The following is a 17,951-nucleotide window of genomic DNA, read 5'->3' on the forward strand; positions in this document are numbered from 1 at the left end:
CGCCCAGCTAATTTTGCTTATTTTCCTGTAGAGATGGGGTCTAGCTATGTTGTCCCGGCTGGTATCAAACTCCTGGACTCAAACGAAAGTGCTGGGATTACAGGCATGAGCCATCGCTCCCGGCCTGCATACGGGATGATTACTTGTGGACTGCCACATCAAGGAAGCGAATAACAAGGAAAGCCCAGCGCTGCGTGGAGCTGTCTTTTGCTGCTAACTGCCCTCCACCGACTTCCTACCAGGTCCTCCCCATGCGCCTCTGACCCCAGGAGGTGCTGCCGGCATGCCCACCTCTCAGATGAAGCAGTGAGGTGCGGAGAATGTCCTGGGCACTGCCTGCCTCACAGCTGGGCCCCTGACCCTCCAGGGTCTGACTGAGCAACCATGGGTGCCTGGACAGGTGTCTCTCCGCCTGGATGTGGGAACCTTCCAGGCATGCTAGGGCAGGCAGGTGCCAGGTGCCTCTCCAGCAAGATGGAACATAGGTGTCTTCACCTGCACTCCATAGGTCCTGAGCCCCTGCAACTGCCTGGGCGAGTAGGGGGACACTCTCCACTCGTCCCACTCCACTGTTGCCCACCCCAGGCAGAGCCACTTTGAGCCTGGTTGTCTTTGCAGGAAATCCCTACTCTTTGGCCTCTGTTAAGCACCAGACCTGTAGTCCCATGAAAGGGAACTGGGCCCAGATGGGGATCCCTCCTCCTACCCCAGGGTGCAGCATCTGTTGCTAAGCAACATCTGAGGCTGCATGGCAGTGGGGGCTCCAGAGTCCCCAGACCTTTTCCCAGTTTCAGAAACCAGGCGGCTGCATCCCCAGCCTCCACGCAGGTGAGCCTAGACCTCGGTCAGCTTTAGGGTGTCTGTGGGCCATGCAGAGTCTTGGACCTTTCACAGACACCTTATCTGCATGTCACAGACACGCATGGGCGTACATCACTGCAGGTCTGCCACATGTGCTGGCTGGTCTGGGCCCCAGCAGAAGGGGTCACCGATGTCTCTGCAGCATCCCGTGTACTGAAAGAGCGAACAGGTGTGTGACCCCAGGGCAGGTTGGGGTCCTACCCATCCTCAGCCTGTCTGCTGTGTGTGCCTGTGGCCGGCAGGGTCTCCGGATGCCCAGTGCATGGCGTATCACTTTGTGTCCAGTGGGTGTGAAGCAGGGGTGTGGGTGTGCACCTGTGTGTGGCCTGTGGCGGGGTGTGTGTGCCAGGGATGTCCATCTGTGGCCCAGGCCTGGCCTTTGGGCTGCTGGGATGGCCTGGCCGGGGCAGGAGTGGACAGGGCCTCCCAGCCTCCACATTCCTGAGCTGTGACTCAGGCCTGTGGGGAGGGGGTGAGTCACAGGGAAGGGAAGCCGACCCACCCTGCGACCGCATCTGAGGAACAGGAGGGAAACTGAGGCTGCAGAGCAGCTCAGACAGGCTTTCCTGTGTAGCAGCCCATGAATCTCAGGCCCGGGGTGGGGGTGGGGGGCGGGGCCTCCCAGGGGACCTGGGATCCCACCCCCGGACTCAGGTAGGGGCTGAGGGGAGGGGCAGGTTTAACCCTTCCTCCTCTGGGCTTCTGGAACTCTGGGCCGCCCTGGGAGGTGCCGCTCGCGCTGACACACAGCACGCGTGCCCACCCCAGGGACATGAGTCACAGCACCAGGCATGGACACATATGCTCTGTGGGTCTCGGCACACCCGAGTCACGCACACGCAGCCCTGTCCCTGGCTGCCCCCACATCCATATCCGGATAAGCGCCCACCTCTTTGTGTTGCACACACAGCGCCGAGCAGACGGGTTCCTGCTTGCTTGCACACATGCAGGTGCCGGGGGCTCCGTGCACACACCTCCAAGACTGTGTGCACGCCCCTATATGCCCTGCGCACCGACACAGGCCGGCCTGGGGTCCCTGCACACCCCACGCCGTATGTACTCGCACACAGCTACACATTCGTGTCTATACAAGCTTGTGTCTCTGTACTCTGCCCACGGGCACACATGTGCGCCACACCTGGCAACCCGCACGCCCGGTCTCTGCATCCCCCACCCTGGCTCTGGGCCCCGCGTACTGGGGCCAGCTGGGCCGGCTGCATCCTCTGCCAGGACGGTCCTATTTCCGCGCCCCCGCGGGGCAGCCGCCAGGTGCACGGTCCTGGCCCCCGCCTGGCTAGGAGGGGGCGGTAATTATGCGGCCCCGGGGTACCCCCCACGCGCCTTTCATCCCCGGACACGCCTGTCCCAGGCCTAGACGCTCTCTACCGCCTCCCGCGCGGTCATTAGTCGGGGTCGGGGGAGGACCCGGCGTCCGGCGGGCGGGGCCCCGCGGGGAGGGAGGAGTGGTTGGTGCGGGAGCGAGGGGGCCCCGCCCCCGTCTCCATGGCGACGCCATGCAGGGGCAGGGGCCCGGGAGGAGTATCCGGGTGCAGGAGGCGCGCGCCCCCTCCGAGACGGCAGGCTGGAAGTGGGCGCATTTGTGAATGGGCCCACGGGGCCCACGACAGACACGCAGGGAGCAGGTTCGGGGACTCTGGCTGATCACCGCGCCTCGCTGGGCAGGGACGAGCCCCGCGCGTCGGGCCCGGAATAGCAGCCTCGCCCCCGCCCGGCGCGGCTATTTTGAGCCCCTCCGCTGGGGCCGAGGCGCGGAGGCGGCGGGCGGCCCGGGGTCGACACGCAGGCTGCGTCCTCGCCCCGCGAGATTGGGCCTCTCGAGGACTGTGCGCTGTGGCCGCGCAGGGCTGGGCGGCGGGGCTCCTTCTCCCACGCGAGGCGTCTGCGCGGAGGGGCACCAGGAGCCCGGGCGCTCGACCCAAACGCCGCAGACGGAGCGAGGCTGCAGCGCCCCCTCGTGTCCGCAACGGGCAGCGCGCCCCGGTCGGGTCTCGCGTGCTGAGCTGCCAGCAGGGGTGGATGACGGGGTCCCAGCCTCCTGAGACCCTCGATGGGGACACAGGGTGGCAGTGAGACACCTGGGAGTCACAGGTGCTCGCAGACGCAGGTGACCCCAGAGGCGCAGGTACGGACACCGGTCCCACACCTGGAAGCCGCTGCACAGTGGTCGGCGCAGATGTAAAGCGGAAGGTGTGCGCAGGTGCGCGTCGACGCCACCCTGGGAACCCAGGACGGCTGCGGGCACTCACGGAGCCCGCACCCAGGAACCGGCTCGTAGTAAGCGCTTAATAACTAGGCGCGGGCAGAATGAATGAATGAATGAACACGGTGCTTTACAGAACCAGGAAAAGGCAGAGGCTCATAGAACCAGGGAACGATGTGTTGCGGGGGGGCGGCAAGAATTAGGCAATTATGAAGGGGCCGCTGTGGCTACCGGGGACCCCCTCCAACTCCCCCCCTACAAGGGCTGCTCTAGGGGCAGGGAACGTCCCCGCCTTGACTGCTGGGTCTGGGGGCTTGGGGGCAGATCAGAATGGGCCTGAATTGCTCCCGGGCTGGGCATGCCAGGCCAGCGTCTGTGGCTCCAGTGGGTGGGGGGCCCCTCCCGCACGGACGGCGGGCGTAGGGGAGCTCGGTGCTGATGTCTCTACCCGCTCCTTTAATAACCACCCTGCGTGAGTGGCTGACGCAGCAGCCGGCTGCTGCTGACGGGGAGTGAGGCGGCTGTAGTGGGGGGGGCTGAGGTGCAAAGGGGGTGGCGATGAGTCACACAGCTGCTGCCTGGGGGAGGGGTCTTGAGCCCATGAGGGGTCCCAGAGACCTTGTCACTGGGGACAGCGCCCCTGGCTACCCCCACCTCGATCCACTTGAGGGTGGGAGTGAGTCTGAGGCCAGGAGTGGGACCGGGATTTCCCTGAGGTGAGCCGCAAAACGGGGGTCTCTGTACCCCAACTCCCCCCAGCTTGTGAGCAGAGGGTCAGCCCTCCTAAGACTTTCTGGGGCAGAGAGGCAGGGGTCCACGCTGGCTTCTTCCACCAGGGCCGGGGGAGGGGGCAGCATGAGATGAGGCCTGGGCGAGGAGCAAGTGGTGGCCATAGAGGGCCCCCCAGAGGCTTTGGGGCCGCCGAAGAGTAGGGAGTGAGGGTCCTTGCATACCTGGTTCTCCAGATGGCGGAGGCTTTGAGACTCCCTTCTGTCAACCAGGCTCAGTAGGGGAGGTCTGTGGAAGGAGAGAAAAGGCCTGGGTGGAGGAGCACAGTGGCCCTGGCCTGGCGTGGGGAGCGAGTGCGCATTCGGTGCGCAGCACGGTGGGAGGGGAGGCCGAGGGCCGGGCTGAGTGCTGGGGTGCAGTGGGGACTCGGGGTGTACGCCTGCACCCGACAGCAGGGACGCACAACACTATCTGGCCAGGCGAGTGTGGGGGTGTGGGCGATGCACCCAGCCGTGAAGTCGCGGTTCCAGTGGGAGTTAGGCTTAGGTGCGGGTTGGAGTTTGTAGGCAAACTGGGTTGCGTAAAGTTGGGGTGCACCGAAGTGTGGCGAAGTAGGAAGAACTGGGATTGCGAATGTTGGGGTTCGCATAAATGGGGTTGTCTTTGTTGGGGTTTGGGTGGGCATGGGGTTGATGGCAGGAATGGAGTGCTGGGGTGCTGGGAAAACTGGGACGTCGGTTATATTGGCAAGAACATCACGACAGGTATCGGGGTTCAGATGAAGTTGGGATGTCTGACAACCGGGGCTTGGTTGGGTAAGGGATCTGGGCTAGGTTATGTCGGGACTGCTGGAGCACAGGCAAAGTCGGGGTCCTAGTGACACCCAGAGGTCCCCATGAGGCCGGAGGCCTCAGAACCGGGGCTAGAGGCCCATTTGTTCCCCGCCACGGGCCAGGGAGAGGGCACGCGGAACTGGGTCAGCCCCGCCCCGCCGCGCGCTGGCCACGTCCCTCCGAGCGCGGGCGGGGGACTGCGGCCTGGAGACGTCCCGGCCAATCGTCGAGCCCGACACCAGCGCGCGGGAGGAGGCGGAGCGGAGATAGACCCGGCCCCCAGCTCATGAATATGAGACGCAGGAGCGGCCTCTGATTGGCCCGGGAGGTGCAGGGGGCGGGGCCCTGCGGCAGTGTATATAATGCCGGGCGCCGGGGCGCCCCCCCCTCACTCGCGCGTTAGGAGGCTCGGGTCGTTGTGGTGTGCCATCTTCCCGCTTGCGTCAGGGACCTGCCCGACTCAGTGGTGAGGGCCCTGGCGGCACCGGCTCCGAGGAACTCGGGGCGGCGGGCGGCCTGCGGCGGCGAGGCGGGGCCGCAGCGGCACGCCCCTGGGATGGGGCGGTGCCGGGGCGGGCCCGGGGTGGAGTCCGCCCCGCCGGCGGCGAGGGGCAGCGGGAGATTGGGCCGAGTAGCGGCCAGAGGGCCTCTCCCCGCCGGCCCGGGCCGCCAGCGACCGGCTTGCCGCCGCAAAATGGCGGCCGCCCGCTCGAGGCTGTGCCTAGCGAAATGGCGGGAGTACCGAGTGCCCGGATGGAGTGGCGCAGGGCGCGCTCGGGGCGCATGCGCACGCGGCGGGGGCGGGGCCACGTGGCGCGCCCGGTCTCCAGGGCCCGTTTCCCTCCAGTGGGGCTGGAGGTATCCATAAACCAACGCTTTTGTTTCCGGAGCCTCATTTTTCTCCTTTTCCCACTGTGATTGCATGAGGGAAAGGACGGCCTCGCACATTCTGTGTAGGCATGGCCCGTTCCAGTGTGATTCCTCATCTGCCACGTCGTGCTTTGCGCCCAAACTTTGGTCCAAGTTGGCACAGCCCCCAGTGCCAGACTTACAAGTCTAGTTATCAGCGCCACTGGGTGGTGGCCATTCCCAGCCAATGAATGCTTTGTCTGTGTCAGCACTGACTGCCCCTTTAAATAGCCAGTTCTCCTGAATGCCAGTTCTCCTGTCTGGAAATCCTGCGTCATCATTTCCGGGGCCATCCCTTCCCTATTCCCGGCAGAGGTCCTGTCTGTAAAAGTTAGTGCCTGCCCCGAGGTGCCCCCCAGCACGGGGCGGCCTCCCTGACAGCCAGCCCCCCTAGTCTCGGGGAATTTTACAGTGAACAGAAGCACGTTCTGGTCCAGCAACAAGTAGAAGTCAGCTGGTTAGGGTTGGAGTTGGCACCAGTTCGGAAAGGGGAGAAGCTGAGGGTGCAGTCCTGCCCACGGCACGACTGGAAGATTCGGGGGGGGGGGGGGGCGGAGGGAGATACCGGAGGCCCTGTCCCATGGGGAGGACCATGGACATGGGTGCGGTCTGCCTTTAGTCTGGGGGGTGGATGGAGCCGAGAAGCGGACTGCATTCACTGGTAAATCAGTTTGAATTAAGTCTTAGGTGGCTGAGTGCGGTGGGTTACCCCTGTAATCCCAAAACTTTGGGTGGCCAAGGTGGGAGGTTTTTTTTTTTTTTTTTTTTTTTGAGACGGAGTCTCCCTCTGTCGCCCAGACTGGGTGCAGTGGCCGGATCTCAGCTCACTGCAAGGTCCGCCTGCCGGGTTCACGCCATTCTCCCGCCTCAGCCTCCCAGTAGCTGGGACTACAGGCGCCCGCCACTACGCCCGGCTAGTTTTTTGTATTTTTTTTAGTAGAGGCGGGGTTTCACCGTGTTAGCCAGGATGGTCTCGATCTCCGGACCTCGTGATCCGCCCGTCTCGGCCTCCCAAAGTGCTGGGATTACAGGCTTGAGCCACCGCGCCCGGCCCAAGGTGGGAAGATTGCTTGAGCCCAGGAGTTTTTTTTTTTTTTTTTTTTTTTGAGACAGAATTCCATCCAGTCTTGTTGCTCGGGCTGGAGTGCAATGGCGTGATCCCGGCTCATCACAACCTCCGCCTCCCGGATTCAAGTGATTCTCCTGCCTCAGCCTCCCCAGTAGCTGGGATTACAGGCATGCACCACAATGTCTGGCTTGCTTTGTATTTTTAGTGGAGATGGGGTTTGTTCATGTTGGTCAGGCTGGTCTCGAACTCCCGACCTCAGGTGATCCACCCGTCTCGGCCTCCCAAAGTGCTGGGATTACAGGTGTGAGCCACTGCACCCAGCCGAGCCCAGAAGTTTCAGACTAGCCTGGGCAACAGTGAGACCCCATCTCTACTAAAACAAATTAAAACAAAAAAATTAGCCAGGCGTGGAGGTGCACATCTATAGTCCCAGTTTCTTGGGAGACTGAGGTAGGAGAATTGCTTAGCCTAGGAGGTGGAGGCTGCAGTGACCCATGATTGCACCACTGCATTCCAGCCTGGGTGACAGCTTAAGTCCTAGGTATGAGTTTTGGACAAAGAAAAACAATAACCTGATTTTCTAATATTTCCCCTAAAAAACACGTCATTTACATAAAATAGGAAGCAGGAAGAGGTGGTGAGAGATGACCCCTGTTGAGGATTTCATTGGTGTCTGTCACAGGCCCCCATGGCATCAGATGAAGGCAAGCTTTTTGTTGGAGGGCTGAGTTTTGACACCAATGAGCAGTCGCTGGAGCAGGTCTTCTCAAAATACGGACAGATCTCTGAAGGTGAGGCTGGTGCTGGGCCAGCGGCCCCGGTGGGGCTGGCTTGTTTTCCTCCTGCGTAGGTACAGCTGGGTGCTGACTGCAGACCTCTCTCCCCTGCACAGTGGTGGTTGTGAAAGACAGGGAGACCCAGAGATCTCGGGGATTTGGGTTTGTCACCTTTGAGAACATTGACGACGCCAAGGATGCCATGATGGCCATGAACGGGAAGGTGAGGATCAGGGTGCTGAGCGGGAGCCCCGTCCTGAGGATGGGGCACCCACCCACTAACCTGTGCCACCCGCTGGTCTCCAGTCTGTAGATGGGCGACAGATCCGAGTAGACCAGGCAGGCAAGTCGTCAGACAACCGATCCCGTGGGTACCGTGGTGGCTCTGCCGGGGGCCGGGGCTTCTTCCGTGGGGGCCGAGGACGGGGCCGTGGGTTCTCTAGAGGTGAGTGCTGTGAGTGGGCCCTTTGGGGATGCTGTGAGGCACTGCTGGTGGGAGCTGGTACTCACTTCTTCCTGTATGCAGGAGGAGGGGACCGAGGCTATGGGGGGAACCGGTTCGAGTCCAGGAGCGGGGGCTACGGAGGCTCCAGAGACTACTATAGCAGGTGAGGGGTGAAGGCCAACCTGGGCACAGGTGATTGCGGGATGGCCAGCTTCAGTCCCAGGTCCCTGGGGGAGCTGAGATGAGGCTGGCTGGGCAAGGAGTAGAGGCGGGAGGGGGCCCAGGCCAAGAGGAGAGGAAACTGCTCAAGACAGTGGCAGAAGCGGGAAGGCCAGGGGGGCATGGCTGGTGCAGGTTTTGGACGATTTCTGAGACTACCCTGCTGGGGTCCTTGCGTCCCCAGAAGGGACAGCTGGCATGGGGGCTGATGGCTCAGCCTGCTGTGGCAGAGCAGAAGTAGACTGGTACCGTCCAGTACTCACGTCTGTCTATCCTGCAGCCGGAGTCAGAGTGGTGGCTACAGTGACCGGAGCTCGGGCGGGTCCTATAGAGACAGTTACGACAGTTACGGTAAGTCGCGCTCCGAGGGTGCCACACTGCTGTGGCCTGCGGTGGGAGCTCGGTTCACCTTGGCACCTTCTCCAAGCACTTTAGGCTGGACACTCAGATCTTGTCACTGCGCTTGCCTATAAGAGGCGCGTCTGTCCTCTCAGAGCCATTTCTATCGCAGGACACAAAAGCCAAATGAGACTGACCAAAAAGGCAAGGGAGCGCGAGGGCCCGCTGGGCAGTCAGCATAGGTGCATGTGAGGCTGCAGGCCAGCCTCCCTCGGCTGTGGGGGGTGGTTGCTCCCCGGTCGCAGGCCGCGCCCTGGTCTGGCCTCTGGGGTGAAGCTGCCTCTCGTTGCTTCGGTGCCTTTACACTGTGCCTGCTTCTTGTCCTCAGCTACACACAACGAGTAAAAACCCTGCTCAAGACCGTCCTTCCAATGGCTGTGTGTTTAAAGATTGTGGGAGCTTCGCTGAACACTCATACGTGTAGTAAACGCGCCTCCTGGTACCCCACTTTCGTAGTCGTTTCGGTTCTGATCTTGTCAAAGCCAGCCTGACCGCTTCTGACGCCAGGATGGCCTCGTTACTAGACTTTTCTTTTTAAGGAAGTGCTGTTTTTAAGGGTTTTCAAAACGTTTTGAAAAGCACTTCAGATTTACTTTTTTGACCATGAGCCATGAGTTTTCAAAAAAATCGGGGGTTGCGTGGGTTTTTGGTTTTTTAGTTTTTGGTTGTGTTGCCTTTTTTTCTTTTGGTGGGGTTGGCCCCATGAAGTGGGTGCCCCACTCACTTCTCTGAGATCGAACGGACTGTGAATCCGCTCTTTGTCGGAAGCTGAGCGAGCTGTGGCTTTTTTCCAACTCCATGTGACGTTTCTGAGTGTAGTGTGGTAGGACCCCGGCAGGTGTGGCAGCAGCTGCCCTGGAGCCCTGGCCCCCGCGCCCATCTGTGCTGTGCGCCCCACAGTAGACGTGCAGACGTCCCTGAGAGGCTCTTGAAGATGTTTATTTATATTGTCCTTTTTTACTGGAAGACGTGCGCATACTCCATCGATGTTGTATTTGCAGTGGCTGAGGAATTCTTGTATGCAGTTTTCTTTGGCTTTACGAAGCCGATTAAAAGACCGTGTGAAATGAACCTTGCTCTGACAATTCCCTTGCATTGCACCACACACTCCCTGCTGCAGGCTCCTGCAGCCAGACCTGAACAGAGAGAAGGCGGAGAAGCAGCAGGTCTGCAAGCCTTCCCTGGGGCCTGCAGAGAGCTAGAAAGGGAGGCCCAGCAGATTGGCGCTGGTCAGGGTAGGGGAGCCAGGCGGGGGACGGGAGCGGGCAGCTCAGGCCTCAGGGCAGCCCGGGGAGGCTTCTGGCAGTGGTGGCCAGAGGGCTGGACTGTGCGGGCAGCTTAGCAGGGACAGTGGACGTGCACCCGACGCTGACCTGGACTGCCTCAGTCTAGAAGCAGGCCAGAGAGCGGAGGCACGTGGCATCCCAGGGCGACCTCAGACGGCCAGCCGGTTAGCTAGTTCTGCTGTTGCTTCACGAGTTCTGAGCGTTCTCTGCTAGCCTATGGAAGCTGCAGCCCTCGGAGGACAGAAGTGTTGTGCGCCCAACAGAACCCTCTGAGACGCAAGCTGCTCCCTTGGCTAGCTCATATGTGGAAATAGCCCTGTAATTCGAGGTAACTCCTTTCGCTCGTGCCCACATCCCTCTTGTCGAGAGCTCATTGAAAGTCATGTGCCCGGGGAATGTTCATGTGACTGTTTTTTGTTTTTCCTTTTTTTTTTCAACTTTTTTTTTTCTTCAATTAAGCTGGAACTAAAGTCAGGCCTGGCCATTACGCTCCCCACCTGCAGCCAGGTGCAGGCTGGGCCCAGTCATGCCTGGCTCTTAGATGAGGTCCCTTAAGCAGGATTGGAGACCAGTGAATGCCCCCGCCTTTTCGATTTTTTGCTCATCAATTGACTGTCTTTTCCAGACCTCTTAAGTCACATTCTTAACTAGCTGTCTCTGATGTATGTTGCCGCCATTAGTTTTTTTCTAGAGCCCACATTGGCCCATGTAGCTCCATCCCATGCGGGTAGCTGGCTCTGGCTGCGCCCCCAAGGCGCAGACCCGCCCTGGGCACGCTGGCCTGTGATGGAGCCTGAGGTCACAGCCCCGTGACTAACCTGAGACCTTCCTAGGGGCTGTGGCTGTTTCCGGGGAGGCTGGGAGGGGCATCTGTGAGCCCCGTGGAGGACGCTGGGAGTAACGCTGCTTTGCTTTGGCAGGTTGAAGGGGCCCGGCCAGGACTCGGGGAAGGGTGGCCTGAGAGCAGCGATGACCTCTGGGGTCACTGTCCCAGGAGGGACTTCACCTGGAACAAGAGCTGGAGGCAGCCGCTTGCCCCGGAGGCTTGTCCCCTGTAAGTGCTTTCGGGAAGAGTGGCATGTGCCTGAGCCCTGTCCCGGGCGGAACCTGGGCCTTCCAGTGAGTCCTGCTGTCCCGCACCTGTGGCCCCGCAGCGGGCGCCTTTCGGTGTGTGTGGGGTGCAGGGCAGCGCCTCCCGGGAGCGCCGGGTCCGGGTCCGCGCCTGGAGCCCGCGCCTCCCTTCCTCCCTCCTCCTTCCAGGAGGCGCTTCGCGAGCGAGGTGCGGGCTCAGGGCCTCGAGTCTCTCCTGGAGGACGGGCTGCGGTGCCCTGGCGGCTTGCGGGGCGGCCAGTCCTTGCCCACAACGATGTGGAGCCCTGTGAAAGTCGGGTTCGAATAAAGGGCCACCTGTGCACCCAGAAAGCCGAGTCTGTGGTTTAGGGGGGCTGTCGGCAGAGCGGGGCCACCGGGAGAAAACCCTGCGGACCTCGGTTCAGAAAAGCCTAGCAGCACCCGACAGGGAAGACCGCAAGGGTCACCGTCGCGCAGTGACCGGAGGGGTTTGCAGCGCGGAGACGTCGGTCCCGCGGGATCTGAGGCGCACTCGGCTTCGGGGGCGGCGGCCGCGCAGACGCTGTCAGGCCCCGTCTTGGGCCGAGCCCCCGGTCCCCTGCAGCAGGCTGGGGACGGGGGCGCCTCCTTCCTGGGCCCCGGAAACAGCCGAGGCGTCCTCACTGCCCGTGAGGCCGGGGCAGGAGGGGCGGGGGCCGCCCCGAGGCGGGTGGGAATGAGCGGCCCGAGGTCCTGAGGTCCGCATCCGCCCCGTTCCCCCGCTACCAGCCCGATTTATTCGGAAGCCACGCCCCCGCACGCCGGGCTGGTAATCCTGGACTCTGCCTGCGGCGCCTTGCCAGGACTCCCACGGGCGGGCTCCCACGGGCGGGGCTCCCACGGGCGGGCTCCGGGCCTCCGCACTGGCTCCTGGAGCGGGACGACGAAACAAGCTCAGCGGCGGGCGCATGGGACACGGTGGGTAGCGCGGGGGCTCACCAGGCGGAGGAGGGGCCGGGCGTCAAGCTCCGCCCCCGCGCCCCATTGGCCAGCATCATCACTGCGCGTCTGACTGACAGCCGTGCGTAGGGACGGGGCGCCGCCATCGCTTCCGCCGGGCCATGGGGCCGCGCGTGCTGCAGCCGCCGCCGCTGCTGCTGCTCCCGCTGGCGCTGCTGCTGGCGGCGCTGTCGTGCGGTGCCAAAGAGGCCTCGCCGCCGGGCCCCGCGCAGGTCACGTTGTCGCCGCCGCTGGTCGTGACGAACGGGAGCCAGCCGGGCGCTCTGCATAACAGCACGCACGCGGGTCCGCCGGTGTCGCCGGGCTCGGCGGTGAAGCGCTCTTTCTACGTGATCCTGGGCTTTTGCGGCCTGGCCGTGCTCTACTTCCTCATCCGGGCGTTCAGGTGCGTCAGGCGCACACGGGCACCGTCTCCCAGCCGTGGCCAATTAGCGCGCGCCTCGTGCGTCACGTGCCGGGCCGCGGGGTCCTCCCCTCCCTTCCTCCCTCCTTGTGGGAGTGGGCGTGGGCGGAGCTGTGCGGGGATCATCACGTGGTGTAGGCGGGGCAGGGCCACGTGACTCGCCCGCTATCCAGCCTGCGCCTGGGCGTCGGGGTGCCCAGCGTCGCCGCCTCTTAACTCGTGGGTGACGCTGCCCGTTTCCCATATGGAGCCACCGAAGCCGGAGCGTGCCGCGCAGGGGTCAGGCCCTGGCGGGGCGAGGGATCCTCCTTGTCTCCTTGTCGCCGAATGCCCGTCCTCGCTCTCATCTTCCCGCCTGCAGCCGCGACCCTTCCGTGGAGTCCCGATTCTTTTCCTTTGTGCCTCTACCCACTGAAGCTGGGCCTTCGCCAGCGTCGGCCACGTGCCCGCCTTGGGTGCTCCCACAGCCCGGGAGGTGCGGCTGCGTCCCCAGACCCTCGCGGGTCCAGCTGTAGGCAGCCCCTGGACAGCAGGGGCCTCTGCCTGGTCAGGCCACCCCGGCTTCCCTGGCCTGTGGGCCCAGTTTCCTCTGGGCTTCTGACTACCCAGTGTGGCTGCTGCTTCCGGGTGGGAGCGACACAGCGAGGACGTTATCCCTCCCCATCACCACCCTGGCAAAGTCAAGCCGCTTATCTTTTTTTTTTTTTTTTTTTTTTTTTGAGACGGAGTCTCGCTCTGTCGCCCAGGCTGGAGTGCAGTGGCCGGATCTCAGCTCACTGCAAGCTCCACCTCCCGGGTTCACGCCATTCTCCTGCCTCAGCCTCCGGAGTAGTTTCTACAGGCATCCGCCACCTCGCCCGGCTAGTTTTTTGTATTTTTTAGTAGAGACGGGGTTTCACCATGTTAGCCAGGATGGCCTCGATCTCCTGACCTGGTGATCCGCCCGTCTCGGCCTCCCAAAGTGCTGGGATTACAGGCTTGAGCCACCGCGCCCGGCCCGCTTATCATTTTTTATAAGTTTTTTTGTAGGGATGGGGTCTCGCCATGTTGCCCGTGCTGATCTGAACTCCTGGGCTTAAGTGATCCTTCTTTTTCGGCCTTCCAAAGTGCTGGCATTATAGATGTGAGCAATGTGCTTGGCTATGCTGCTTTTTAGGGGCCCTGTGGAGAGCCTCCCCTGTGCTCCACGCCCCTTCCTGTGGAAGCACCTGCTGGGCGCTCTCCCCTGCCTGTGCCCTGCACCCTCCCTGCCTCCCTGGCTGCTGGGGCCACCAGTGGCTTGGCACTGAGACAGCCTTCCATTCTGTTGTCTTTGGCGAAGTCTCACCCCTGTGTGAGCCTCAGTCTTTTCATCGGTGCAACGGGAGTGACATCACCGTGCCTCTTCTGGGGTCCTGGCACAGGGGAGATGGGAGGGCCTGCTAGGGCACGTGTTTTCTGACTGTCACCGCCTTGGGAGAGAGTGGTAATCACTTGGCGATTAGGACATGAAAGAAACAGGCAGAGCAAAACCAAGGAGGTCTGCAGCAGGCCTGGAGGATCCAGTAGAGGATGGCAGTGAGGGTCCTGAGGGAAGGAGGAGGCAGGGTTGGCAGGGAGGGACCATTGGCAATACCTGGACCTACTTCCAGGTTGAAGAAGCCGCAGCGGAGGCGATACGGACTCCTGGCCAACACCGAGGACCCCACTGAGATGGCCTCGCTGGACAGCGATGAGGAGACGGTCTTTGAGTCGAGCAATCTGAGATGGTGTGCACCCTTCCCCAGCTCTGGGGCCTCCGTGGGCAGGCTGGGCTGGAGACTCAGCAGGATCCGGTGACTTGGGCAAGCAATGGAGTGGTCTCTACAATCACAGCTGACAGCAGTGGTCAGGCCATGGCCTCCCTGGGCAGGGCTCATCCCTTCTCCCAGCCTCTATTTGCAACTTTTTTTTTTTAACTTAAATTATTTATTTATTTGTTTGTTTGTTTTTATTTTTATTTATTTTTATTTTTTGAGACAGAGTCTGGCTCTGTCGCCCAGGCTGGAGTGCGGTGGCCAGATCTCAGCTCACTACAAGCTCCGCCTCCCAGGTTCACGCCATTCTCCTGCCTCCTCCTCCCAAGTAGCTGGGACTACAAGCGCCTGCCTCCTCGCCCGGCTAGTTTTTTGTATTCTTTAGTAGAGACGGGGTTTCACCATATTAGCCAGGATGGTCTCGATCTCCTGACCTTGTGATCCGCCCGTCTCGGCCTCCCAAAGTGCTGGGATTACAGGCTTGAGCCACCGCGCCCGGCCTATTTATTTATTTTTGAGGTGGAGTGGCACGATCCCAGCTCACTTGTACCCTCTGCCTCCGGGGTTCAGGCAGTTCTCCTGCCACAGCCTCCCAAGTAGCTGGGATTGCAGGCACACCCCACCAGCACCACGCCCAGCTAACTTTTTGTATTTAGTAGAGATGGATTTCACCATGTTGGCCAGGCTGGTCTCCAACTCCATACCTCAGGTGGCCCACCTGCCCGGGCCTCCCAAAGAGCTGAGATTGCAGGCATAGCCTCCGCAGCTGACTTAAGTTTTTGTTTTGTTTTGAGACGGAGCTTTGTTCTTGTTGCCCAGGCTGGAGGGCAATGGCATGATCTCTGCTCACTGCAATCTCCGCCTCCTGGGTTCAAGCAGTTCTCCCATCTCAGCCTTCTGAGTAGCTCGGATTACAGGTGCCCACCACTATGTCCGGCTAGTTTTTGTAGTTTTAGTAGAGACGGGGTTTCTCAATGTTGGCCAGGCTGGTCTCGAACTCCTGACCTCAGGTGATCTTCCCGCTTTGGCCTCCCAGAGTGCTGGGATCACAGGCGTGAGCCACCGCGTTCAGCCTTCTTGCATCTTTAAGACGGGAAAGCGGCTGCAGGGCTTAGGGTAGTGGATGCTCAATCTGGGCCCCTCCCTGAGACGAGGTCTAAGTCAGGTGCAAAATTGACCATAGGATGCTTCTGAGCGGGCAGCGTTAGGGAGGGTCTCTCCCTGGTAGGTAATGGGGCTGGCTCCTGGAAGAGTGTCTCAGGCCGAGGGAACAGCAGGGACAGAGGCGGAGGCTGGGCAGACGTCGGCGGGCCAAGGGTAGGCCTGGGTGTAGAGGCAGGTATTGGGTGAGCGGGGTTCTGGGCAGGGATTGATGGCTGTGTTGTGCTGCAGTGTGGCTGCTGGGGGGACCTTGGCCTGTTGAGGGGTGGCAGGCATGGAGGCTGGGAGACCAGGGGACAGGGCGGCCTCTGGGGACAGTGTGACTTTTCGAGGCCCCAGGGAGGGTGGCGTCGGGATCCCTCCCCAAGGTCTTGCTCCATTCTGGGAACCCCTCCCAGGTTTTTTCTACCTCCTGGCTGGGGGCCTCTTCCCCCAGGGTGGGCAGTTGAGTAGGGCCCAGGAGGCCAGGGGAGGAAGGGTGGGCCGTGGTGGGCCGAGGGGGCCTGGACAGGCTGCCTGCTGCTACCTGACCTGGGTGGGCCTCTGCCCGGCTGGGCGGGCCCTTCACTCCTCACCTCTCACCCTTGACCCCCTGCTTCCAGATGCTGAGCCAGGGAGGCGGCCTTTCCAGCGGCCATGAGGGAAGGACAGGAGATGGGACCCACCCCAGTGCCCAGCAACCCCCCGCTCCACCGCTCATTCCCCTGCTGGCCCTGGGGCTGGCCTCACCCAGTGCCAACCCGAGAGCTCCTTTTGGAACCTGTGCAGCCTGCCTGCCTACTGCCACCTGCACCTACCGCCGGACCACACAGCCTCGCCTCCTGGATGCGGCCCCAGCCTGGCCGAGGGTCCCAGGTGAAGACCGGAGGGGCCCCAACAGCTGCTGCCCAGGACTCTGAGGCCCCCTTGCCTGACTGTGACTTGTGTCTCTCCCCTGCTCCCGCGGGGGCATGGCAGCCCAGAACCGAGGCTGGGTGGGCAGGTGACCCAAGGGACCTTTCTGGGAACGCCTTCCCACTGGGCTGGGAACAATAAATGCAGCCATGTCTCTGCAGCTGGTGCTGACCCCATGCCACCTCCAGACCCGTGCATACTGGTGCAGCCAGTGTAGGGGTGGGTGGTGGAGCAGGGCTCAAGCCAGCCTTGGTCTGTCTGCAACCATGCTTGGGTTCTCCAGCCTTGCCCCCAGGTGAGGAACCCATCTCCAGCTGCGTGGGATCAGGCCCTGCCTGTCAGCACTTCTTTTCCTAGAGGAAACTCCTATTCCATCTGTCAAAGCCCCTGCTGCAGGGCCCCCTTCTCTATGCCATCTTCAGCCTGGGTCTCATGGGGCCTTCCCTGGAGGATCCCCACATCACCTCACGGATACCTCTGGCAATGATTCCGGGGAGTCCCAGAGCTTTGCTGTAGGAGGCTGGAGTTCCCCGTGGCCTGGGCCCCCATGCCGGGTACCCCTCCTCCATCAGTCTCCTGTAGAAGGTGGAGCCTGAGACCCCATCCCCGGCAAGGCGCTTAATCGGCTTCCCTGGGGCCTTAATCAGCTTCCCTGGGGCCTTGTTCTTCCTGCACGGGTGTGTGTCTGTGCGGAGTCCAGTTCTGGCCTGTCCCCCTGTCCCCCATGAGTTTAGTCTTAGAGAGACCATGGTAGGTGGGTACCCACAGCCTGAGGTCTCCCCCAGGCAACCTAGCTGGAGCCGCCACTGCCCTGGTGTGAGGAGCCGCCGCCACCAGGTGGCAGCCTTGGGCCGCCCGGTCCCCTCGCTGTCTCCCTGGTCCTGACCCTTCATGTGGGAAAGCCGGTCGGGCACAGCCCATTTGTCACCCCACTTCCTGAGCCCACCGTGTCCCCACGTCCACCAGGGGATGGGCAGTCCCTCAGGTTTGTGCATCTCACGGACCTGCCGACCCCGCCTGTGCCGCTGCCAGGGTTGGGAGGGGCTGTCGCCCCCTCAGACCAGGGTCCCCTGTCCTGGTACCATCTGCTCCCTTGGGCATCTCCATCTGACCAGACCCTGCCAAGACCGTGCTCACGTTTCACCTTCCCCCTCCAGTACCCCGGGTCCTTCTCCGCCCTGGCCTCAGCCGCCGCCTCCAGGAAGTCCTCTCTGATTGCCCACCCCAACCTGTTCTTTAGGGGAATCCTGCGGGGAGGGTTGGGGAAGCAACCGTCAAAGTGAGGCCACAGACCGAGAGAGGCCCCCGAGACTGCAGGTGGGGGGGCAGCTTGGCTCGGCCTATGTGTGGGACTGGGGACAAGCAGGTGACACCTATGCCCCGGGGTCTGCTGTTCCCCATCTGTCTGGCCCTTGCGTCTGTCTCCAAACTCTCCCGTTCGCATCTCTCCATCTGCCTCCTTCACTTTGTGTCCGTCTCTGTCTCCATGTCTGACCCTCTGGGACGTGCTTTCAACAGGCACAGAGACCGGCCCCGACCCCCACCCTGTGATCTGCGCCCCACGTCCCACAGCTCTGAGCGTTTTCACCAGCTTCAAAAGGCACATTAATTACTCTAATGAGGTCAGGAGAGACCCGCGCTCTGCCATCCGGAGTCAGAACATGCCGCAGCCCCCAGCCCAGCCGCCGCCGCCCCTCGGGCAGGGAGAGGAGCTCTGCTGCCTCCATCCCCTCTGCCTGTCAGGGCCCGTCAGCCGCGCTGCGCCCCGTGTTGGTGCAGAGTAATTGGCAGCCCCCCAAGGTTAATGCACTGTTAGGGGTTCTCCCAGGCTAAGAGCCGGAGAGGGGCCTGTCGGCGAGAGATGAAAGGCCCCAGGTCCTGGCCGGTGCTCGGCCTATGTG

General features: G+C 62.1%; 3 protein-coding genes across 6 annotated transcripts in view; all 3 read left to right on the top strand.

Moving 5' to 3' along the window:
* MIER2 (MIER family member 2) overlaps positions 1–17,951 on the top strand; it is a 993,207-nt gene that overhangs the window by 355,786 nt on the left and 619,470 nt on the right. The window lies entirely within an intron of this gene.
* Positions 4,962–11,170, top strand: CIRBP (cold inducible RNA binding protein). Of its 4 annotated transcripts, none has more exons than XR_004058630.1 (8): positions 4,962–5,110; positions 7,305–7,413; positions 7,515–7,621; positions 7,705–7,843; positions 7,925–8,006; positions 8,343–8,413; positions 10,668–10,801; positions 11,008–11,169. XR_004058630.1 is itself a non-coding variant. In XM_010374905.2 (7 exons), the coding sequence occupies exons 2-7, from the start codon at positions 7,311–7,313 to the stop codon at positions 10,670–10,672; spliced, it is 507 nt and encodes a 168-aa protein (XP_010373207.1). In that variant the 5' UTR covers positions 4,962–5,110; positions 7,305–7,310; the 3' UTR covers positions 10,673–11,170. The 4 variants fall into 4 exon arrangements, 1 of the variants encoding a protein (XP_010373207.1); XR_004058629.1 differs by having other exon boundaries at positions 4,969–5,110; positions 8,790–10,801; XR_004058628.1 differs by having other exon boundaries at positions 8,343–10,801.
* On the top strand, positions 11,306–16,226 carry FAM174C (family with sequence similarity 174 member C). Its single transcript, XM_010374901.2, has 3 exons — positions 11,306–12,202; positions 13,852–13,968; positions 15,759–16,226. Coding segments are annotated over exons 1-3 (402 nt in total). The 5' UTR covers positions 11,306–11,918; the 3' UTR covers positions 15,760–16,226.

The sequence above is a fragment of the Rhinopithecus roxellana genome, chromosome 8 (assembly GCF_007565055.1).
Source record: "Rhinopithecus roxellana isolate Shanxi Qingling chromosome 8, ASM756505v1, whole genome shotgun sequence".
NCBI classification, from domain to species: domain Eukaryota; kingdom Metazoa; phylum Chordata; class Mammalia; order Primates; family Cercopithecidae; genus Rhinopithecus; species Rhinopithecus roxellana.